The 8,948-nt window shown below is 53.2% G+C and overlaps 1 protein-coding gene across 1 annotated transcript; it reads left to right on the top strand.

The window, feature by feature from the left end:
• LOC142908587 (induced myeloid leukemia cell differentiation protein Mcl-1 homolog) lies at positions 1–7,395 on the top strand. The gene is made up of 2 exons (XM_076059354.1): positions 1–691; positions 5,106–7,395. The coding sequence occupies exons 1-2, from the start codon at positions 38–40 to the stop codon at positions 5,241–5,243; spliced, it is 792 nt and encodes a 263-aa protein (XP_075915469.1). The 5' UTR covers positions 1–37; the 3' UTR covers positions 5,244–7,395.
• The last annotated feature ends 1,553 nt before the right edge of the window (positions 7,396–8,948 follow it).

Genomic DNA, 8,948 nt, shown 5'->3' with positions numbered 1-8,948 from the left:
CCTCCGTCGACTCCGTCTCGCGTTCCCGACGGCGGCCATGGAGGCAGCGCGGAGTGGCGGAGTGGCGAGGCGCTGCGATGATGACGACAACAACAACGATGACGACAACAACGATGACGACAACAACAACGATGACGACAACAACGATGATGACGATGACAACAACGATGACGATGACGACGAGCTCACCGTCCAGACCGCAAATTTAATCTCCGGCTACGCCGCTCACCTGGCACAGACGGAGCAACAACAACAACAGCAACAACAACAACAGCAGCAACAACAACAACAGCAACAACAACAACCGCAGCAGCAACTTTGTGCCGCTTCACAGCTCCTGGAGAGCGTCGGGGATTCTCTCCTGGAGCAGCACCGCGCCGCCTTCTCGGCCATGGTGAGCCGCCTGGTGGTGGTGGTGGCGGAGGAGGCCGAGGATCTGCGCGGCTCGACGCTCGCCGTGGCCCGGGAGATGTTCTCCGACGGGCGCGTGAGCTGGGGCCGCGTGGTGGCGCTGGCGGTGTTCTGCGCGCTGCTCCTCAAGAGGCTCAAGGAAGCCGCCGGCGGCGGCGACAGGGAGCGGAGGGCGGGGAGAGACACCGAGGCGAGGGCCTCCGTGGCCCACGAGGTGGCCGCTTTCCTGGTGGCCTCGCGGAGCAGCAGGAGGGCCTGGTTCGTGCGCCAGGGAGGCTGGGTGAGACACGCGCTGTGGACACGTGACACCACCTGCTGTGGACACGTGACACCACCTGCTGTGGACACGTGCCACCTGCTGTGGACACGTGACACCTGCTGCTGCTGGTGGTGGTCATTGATTAGTGGTGGTGGTGGTGAGTGGAGATGTGTGACCTGGTGGTTGTCATTGATTAGTGGTGGTGGTGAGTGGAGATGTGTGATGTGGTTGTCATTGATTAGTGGTGGTGGTGAGTGGAGATGTGTGACGTGGTTTTCATTGATTAGTGGTGGTGGTGAGTGGAGATGTGTGACGTGGTTGTGATTGATTAGTGGTGGTGGTGAGTGGAGATGTGTGATGTGGTGGTTGTCATTGATTAGTGGTGGTGGTGAGTGGAGATGTGTGATGTGGTTGTCATTTATTAGAGGTGGTGGTGGTGAGTGGAGATGTGTGACCTGGTGGTTGTCATTGATTAGTGGTGGTGAGTAGAGATGTGTGACGTGGTTGTCATTGATTAGTGGTGGTGGTGAGTGGAGATGTGTGATGTGGTGGTTGTCATTGATTAGTGGTGGTGGTGGTGAGTGGAGATGTGTGATGTGGTTGTGATTGATTAGTGGTGGTGGTGGTGAGTGGAGATGTGTGACGTGGTTGTCATTGATTAGTGGTGGTGGTGCGTGGAGATGTACCACGTGGTTGTGATTGATTAGTGGTGGTGGTGAGTGGAGATGTGTGACGTGGTTGTGATTGATTAGTGGTGGTGGTGAGTGGAGATGTGTGACGTGGTTGTGATTGATTAGTGGTGGTGGTGGTGAGTGGAGATGTGTGACGTGGTTGTCATTGATTAGTGGTGGTGGTGAGTGGAGATGTGTGATCTGGTGGTTGTCATTGATTAGTGGTGGTGAGTGGAGATGTGTGACCTGGTGGTGGTCATTGATTAGTGGTGGTGGTGTTAGTGGTGAGTGGAGATGTGTGACGTGGTTGTCATTGATTAGTGGTGGTGGTGAGTGGAGATGTACCACGTGGTTGTGATTGATTAGTGGTGGTGGTGGTGAGTGGAGATGTGTGATGTGGTTGTCATTGATTAGTGGTGGTGAGTAGAGATGTGTGACCTGGTGGTTGTCATTGATTAGTGGTGGTGGTGGTGAGTGGAGATGTGTGACGTGGTTGTCATTGATTAGTGGTGGTGGTGAGTGGAGATGTGTGACCTGGTGGTTGTAATTGATTAGTGGTGGTGGTGGTGAGTGGAGATGTGTGATGTGGTTGTCATTGATTAGTGGTGGTGAGTGGAGATGTGTGATGTGGTTGTCATTGATTAGTGGTGGTGGTGAGTGGAGATGTGTGACCTGGTGGTTGTCATTGATTAGTGGTGGTGGTGAGTGGAGATGTGTGACCTGGTGGTTGTCATTGATTAGTGGTGGTGGTGGTGGTGAGTGGAGATGTGTGACGTGGTTGTCATTGATTAGTGGTGGTGGTGAGTGGAGATGTGTGACGTGGTTGTCATTGATTAGTGGTGGTGGTGAGTGGAGATGTGTGATGTGGTTGTGATTGATTAGTGGTGGTGGTGAGTGGAGATGTGTGACGTGGTTGTCATTGATTAGTGGTGGTGGTGGTGAGTGGAGATGTGTGACGTGGTTGTCATTGATTAGTGGTGGTGGTGAGTGGAGATGTGTGACCTGGTGGTTGTCATTGATTAGTGGTGGTGAGTGGAGATGTGTGACCTGGTGGTGGTCATTGATTAGTGGTGGTGGTGTTAGTGGTGAGTGGAGATGTGTGACGTGGTTGTCATTGATTAGTGGTGGTGGTGAGTGGAGATGTACCACGTGGTTGTGATTGATTAGTGGTGGTGGTGGTGAGTGGAGATGTGTGATGTGGTTGTCATTGATTAGTGGTGGTGAGTGGAGATGTGTGACCTGGTGGTTGTCATTGATTAGTGGTGGTGGTGGTGAGTGGAGATGTGTGACGTGGTTGTCATTGATTAGTGGTGGTGGTGAGTGGAGATGTGTGACCTGGTGGTTGTCATTGATTAGTGGTGGTGGTGAGTGGAGATGTGTGACCTGGTGGTTGTAATTGATTAGTGGTGGTGGTGAGTGGAGATGTGTGATGTGGTTGTCATTGATTAGTGGTGGTGAGTGGAGATGTGTGATGTGGTTATCATTGATTAGTGGTGGTGGTGAGTGGAGATGTGTGACCTGGTGGTTGTCATTGATTAGTGGTGGTGGTGAGTGGAGATGTGTGACCTGGTGGTTGTCATTGATTAGTGGTGGTGGTGGTGAGTGGAGATGTGTGACGTGGTTGTCATTGATTAGTGGTGGTGGTGAGTGGAGATGTGTGACGTGGTTGTCATTGATTAGTGGTGGTGGTGAGTGGAGATGTGTGATGTGGTTGTGATTGATTAGTGGTGGTGGTGAGTGGAGATGTGTGACGTGGTTGTCATTGATTAGTGGTGGTGGTGGTGAGTGGAGATGTACCACGTGGTTGTGATTGTTTAGTGGTGGTGGTGAGCGGAGATGTGTGACGTGGTTGTGATTGATTAGTGGTGGTGGTGAGTGGAGATGTGTGACGTGGTTGTCATTGATTAGTGGTGGTGGTGAGTGGAGATGTGTGATGTGGTTGTGATTGATTAATGGTGGTGGTGAGTGGAGATGTGTGACCTGGTGGTTGTCATTGATTAGTGGTGGTGGTGGTGAGTGGAGATGTGTGACCTGGTGGTTGTCATTGATTAGTGGTGGTGGTGAGTGGAGATGTGTGACGTGGTTGTCATTGATTAGTGGTGGTGGTGGTGAGTGGAGATGTGCCACGTGGTGGTCATTGATTAGTGGTGGTAGTGGTGGTGGTGAGTGGAGATGTGTGATGTGGTTGTCATTGATTAGTGGTGGTGGTGGTGAGTGGAGATGTGTGACGTGGTTGTCATTGATTAGTGGTGGTGGTGATGAGTGGAGATGTGTGACCTGGTGGTTGTCATTGATTAGTGGTGGTGGTGAGTGGAGATGTGTGACGTGGTTGTCATTGATTAGTGGTGGTGGTGGTGAGTGGAGATGTACCACGTGGTTGTGATTGTTTAGTGGTGGTGGTGGTGGTGAGCGGAGATGTGTGACGTGGTTGTGATTGATTAGTGGTGGTGGTGAGTGGAGATGTGTGACGTGGTTGTGATTAATTAGTGGTGGTGGTGAGTGGAGATGTGTGACGTGGTTGTCATTGATTAGTGGTGGTGGTGGTGAGTGGAGATGTGTGACGTGGTTGTCATTGATTAGTGGTGGTGGTGAGTGGAGATGTGTGACCTGGTGGTTGTCATTGATTAGTGGTGGTGGTGGTGAGTGGAGATGTGTGACCTGGTGGTTGTCATTGATTAGTGGTGGTGGTGAGTGGAGATGTGTGACCTGGTGGTTGTCATTGATTAGTGGTGGTGAGTGGAGATGTGTGACGTGGTTGTCATTGATTAGTGGTGGTGGTGAGTGGAGATGTGCCACGTGGTGGTCATTGATTAGTGGTGGTAGTGGTGGTGGTGAGAGGAGATGTGTGATGTGGTTGTCATTGATTAGTGGTGGTGGTGGTGAGTGGAGATGTGTGACGTGGTTGTCATTGATTAGTGGTGGTGGTGATGAGTGGAGATGTGTGACCTGGTGGTTGTCATTGATTAGTGGTGGTGGTGAGTGGAGATGTGTGACGTGGTTGTCATTGATTAGTGGTGGTGGTGAGTGGAGATGTGCGACCTGGTTGTGATTGATTATTGGTGGTGAGTGGAGATGTGCGACCTGGTTGTGATTGATTCGTGGTGGTGAGTGGAGATGGTGGGAACTGTGATTTTGGTGGTGATTATGACGGTGGTGATGGGTTCAGACAGCATGAGGATTATTGAGAATTGGGGGTGGGGGTTGTTGTTTTTTGTTACCAGGCGAGACTGAAGAGAAATTTAACTTGTTTTTTTATTTGAGTTTTGCCAAGTTGCTGCGACGTGTCGTCAGCTTAGACAGCTTGGCGCTTCTGTGTAGAGTAGTGAGCGACTGGCAGTGGAGCGGCTTGTGTGTTGGTTAAATTGTGAGAGACGCCTAATCCCCTCTCTCGGACGGCAGAAATCGCCCTGTCGTTCATACCATCTGTATGTGTTTCTCGCCATTGCCTGTGGGGTCTTCAGCGGGTCCATGTTTTAGGAGAAGCATTTGTTTAAAGCGGTCAAATGTGTAAAAAAAAACCCAATTCGTCAATCCAAGACCTGCATATTAAGTTTGTGAAAACGCCGTTGCAGAGCAAATGTCCCGCTCTCCTCTTTTCGAACTCGGCAGCTGGGCCCCATCTGCCTCTTGAGCGCCCAGTTGCACCGCCTGTACAATCGCTAGCCGTGCCACTGCCGTTTTCGGGACCGACACCGCGCGCGCGTGCACACGCACACGCACGACCGTACTGACGGCGGATTGCGCTCGTGTTCCCCCGGACGCAGGACGGGTTCGTGCGGGAGTATGCGCGGGAGACGCCCGGCAGCACGCTCAGAAACACGCTGGTGGCCATCGCGGGGTTCGGGGCCATGGCGGGTCTGGCCGCGTTGGGCGTTCGCAAGATCCTCGGCGGTTTCCGCTGAACCTTCCAAGCGGGACGAGGCCCCGATCGTGTCCGGCTCCCGCGCACGGTGTGCCCCACGGCGTCGTCGCCTCCGGCCGAGCTAAACGGAGCACCGCTACCGCGACCGCGGGAAAAACATCGAGACTCTGAACAGACGCGGCACGCCCCCCCCCACCCCTGCAAAGTTAAATTGTGGTGCTCAACGTTTCCGTGGCGGTAGAGTTTTTGCAAAGATGCAGCTGCAAATGCGCTTTTTTGTTTCACGTGCCGATCTTCGCTGTTCGTTAGTTTCCATTTCGTTAAACCTGCCGCATGGGAGCGATTGCCGCTGGGGTGCGTGGTGCCAAATCGTTGGTTGCATTCCGTGGGGCCTGTCAATGCTTTGTTAATATTTTGAACCTCCGTGCGAGCGAGGTTTTTGCGTCTTCCCAGCGAGAAAAACCCGACGGCCGAATGGAAATTGACGCACGTTGCTCTTGTTGGACGGCAATTATTTTACTTTAATAGAGTCGTTAAATTCACGTTAGTCTGGCTCGATGAGGCAGCATTGTAAGTGTTGGTAAAATTGAGCATTTCGGAAGCACTTATAATTTTTATTATTATTTTATTTAAATACAATTTCAGGACAAGGTGAAAGATTAGAAACGTGTTATATAGTTGCTACCTCGAACACGGCGAGGAATTGAATGACGCTTGCCATCACGGCAGCGTTTTGGCCATAAACAGAGAAATCTGTTCTCGTTGTTTTGCTCTTCACGCAACTCGAGCAAGCGGGAGTTGAATTTGGCAGCGGGCAGCAACAGCCGCTGCAGCGCCTTGCGTGAAATTTGCAGGGTAGCAAAGCCTCAACTTGCAACACAAAAGGTTTAACTTTTTTTCTGCTCGTATGATGTAATATCAGGACTGTGTGGTTACACCGATAGTACCCTTTTATTAGTGCGGGCCTAGAAGGTACACCGAGGAGACGGCTCCCGACCCATCAGGATCCTCCTCCCTGTGCGTGGCCAGGTGAACACGATAGGCAGCTTGGATGGGCCCTATGGTGCGCGGCAGTCTAAGTTTAAAGCCGCGTTTAGAAACGACAAGTCTGGTATCTGGTGTCTGGTTAATCGGAAGTGGGCTACCCCATAAAGTCGCCTTGCAACGGGTGTGCCACTACAAACCAAACTTTGGAGTTGTGAGGTGGCCGGGCCGGTGGGGGGGGGGGGGTTTGTGGATTCCTGTCAGGAGTTTTTCTAAACTTAGATTATTGAAAACAGAGAACCCACCACCCCCCCTCCCCCCTGTTTAAAATGGAACTCTGGGTAACCTTTACCCATTGCCCTGTCCTGGATTATATTTCAGTGTACCCTTACCATGCAATAATTACTTGGTTCAGGATAGATCTTTGATATTTTCCTAAGGTAAATCAACGGTGGCAGTTCTACTTGGGTGACACAGCGGGACACAGGCGCCATCGTGGCAACGCACCGCCGTCACCGGCGTGCAGCCCAAGGCGGTCGCTGCAGTTTGCCGGCGGCGGCACAGCACTTGAGAGTTCTGCGGTGAGGAAAAAAAAACAACGCGGCCACGGCTTGTTCAGCCCTGGGCACGGCTCAGTTCCTGCGAGTGGGAAACAAGAGGCATTCGGGTGACACTGCTTTTGCATGTGTAGTGATGCTACCATCACTACGCATGACGCTACCATCACTACGCACGACGCTACCATCACTACGCACGATGCTAGCATCACTAAGCACGACGCTACCATCACTACGCACGACGCTACCATCACTACACACGACGCTACCATCACTACGCACAATGCTACCATCATTACGCACGACGCTACCATCACTACACACGATGCTACCATCACTACACACGATGCTACCATCACTGCGCATGACGCTACCCATCACTACGCACGACGCTACCATCACTACGCACGATGCTACCATCACTACGCACGACGCTATCATCACTACGCATGATGCTACCATCACTGCGTATGATGCTTCCATCACTACGCACGATGCTACCATCACTACGCATGATGCTACCATCACTACGCACGATGCTACCATCACCACGCATGATGCTCGACAATCTTCAGACCTTATTGGTGCTTTCAGTTCCCGCGCCGTCTCTCTCAATACAACAATTAAAGAGTGTCTTGTTTATTTGCCCGACACGTGTTTTATGTTTTACTCTGCCAGTGCTGATTCGATCGTAGCTGAAGTGGAATTGGGGCCAAGAAAGGCGTTCAGTTTACGTGTGCGTTTTTTTTAAATTGTGTGTCTTGTTTATCGTAATCGCCGGCCACGGTCAATCCACTGCTGGATGAAGGCCTCCCCAACCCATCGCCACCTTACGGCCCTGCGATGGTAACGATCCATCCGGAAGCCGATTTCATCGCTCCATCTCTGCGGTGGACGTCATCCCGGGGGGGGGGGTGTCCCTCTTTTGGCTGCTGCCACACTTAAAAGGCTCGGCAACGCACAACATCGCCTTCGGCGTACCTAGTTGTTTGCTGTTCAGTCCGCTGCTGAATGAGGACATCCCCGTGCTACAGGTCGTGGTAGGTTGGAGCGCCTCGGTAGCGCACACTGGAACTTTGGGAGGGCAAAGCTCTTTATTATCAACACAACAGGTAACTATTAACATGGGGTGGGTGTGACCACCGACCTATCCTCGCTAACGCACACCATCACTCGCAAATGCTCGCTAACACTGGCGCTCTGATACGACTGGCGTGGCCAAGCCAGGGGGGGGGGGGGGCTACTGGTTGGCCACGCTGACTTGAGCCTTGACTTCTTCACGAGGCGTCTTCACGAGGCGTCTTCATCCCAGATGCGGAGGCCGCTTATATCCGCCTCGGCGTGGCCCGGGACACGCCCAGGCCATGCCCACCTTCTCAAATCCTCGAGAAGGTGGGCGTGGCGTGGCCCGGGACACGCACAGGCCACGCCCACCTTCTCGAATCCTCGAGAAGGTGGGCGTGGCGTGGGCGTGGCCCGGGACACGCCCAGGCCACGCCCACCTTCTGGAATCCTCGAGAAGGCTCAGCCCCTGGCCACGCGACCCCCCCCCCCCGGTCCTCCTGGGGTCCCCGGCCCCCACGAGGCTTCCTTCACAAGACGTGGATCTTCTTCACCAGCAACACGAAGAACCCCGAGCCCCTCGTGCTCCTCCTGCGGTTCTTGTGCCCCGCCCACTCGGTTCTGACACTTGGGGCTGTAGGGGCAAGTGCTGTCACACAGACACAGACAAAGCTACCCCATGTAGCCTTTATCAGGGCTGTAGGGGCAAGTTCTGTCACACAGACAGACCATCTACCCCAGGTAGCCTCTAGCAGGACTGTAGGGGCAAGTGCTGTGAGCAATAGCGCCTATGAAGGCTACCGGCACTGTGGCTACACACACAGAGGGTGTGGGTGGCCAGCACCACCACGCCCGACCGCCTTTGTCACTCTCCCAGTTCTAGCGATGTTTACAACACCACCACCATCACCACCACTCCCCACTCACACACAGTGCGCTAACCACTGCAACACTACTCCCCACTCACACACAGTGCGCTAACCACTGCACCACCACTCCCCACTCACACACAGTGCGCTAACCACTGCACCACCACTCCCCACACACACACAGTGTGCTAACCAATGCACCATCACTCCACACACACACACACAGTGAGCTAACCACTGCACCACCACTCCACACTCACACACAGTGCGCTA

The sequence above is a fragment of the Petromyzon marinus genome, unplaced genomic scaffold (genome assembly GCF_048934315.1).
Source record: "Petromyzon marinus isolate PM22_M1 ecotype Great Lakes invasive population unplaced genomic scaffold, UKy_Petmar_22M1.pri1.0 PM_G_Scaffold_10, whole genome shotgun sequence".
Taxonomy (NCBI): Eukaryota; Metazoa; Chordata; class Hyperoartia; order Petromyzontiformes; family Petromyzontidae; genus Petromyzon; species Petromyzon marinus.
The sequence above is the reverse complement of the archived record's forward strand: the minus strand, read 5'-3'. Positions and strand labels throughout refer to the sequence as shown.

What these genes read in the sequence shown, in the direction of transcription:
- LOC142908587 (XM_076059354.1), top strand. Translation starts at nt 38, where the DNA reads ATGGAGGCAGCGCGGAGTGGCGGAGTGGCGAGGCGCTGCGATGATGAC. An exon ending in TCGTGCGCCAGGGAGGCTGG is followed by an intron (nt 692 to 5,105) that starts GTGAGACACGCG and finishes CCCCGGACGCAG; the next exon opens with GACGGGTTCGTGCGGGAGTA.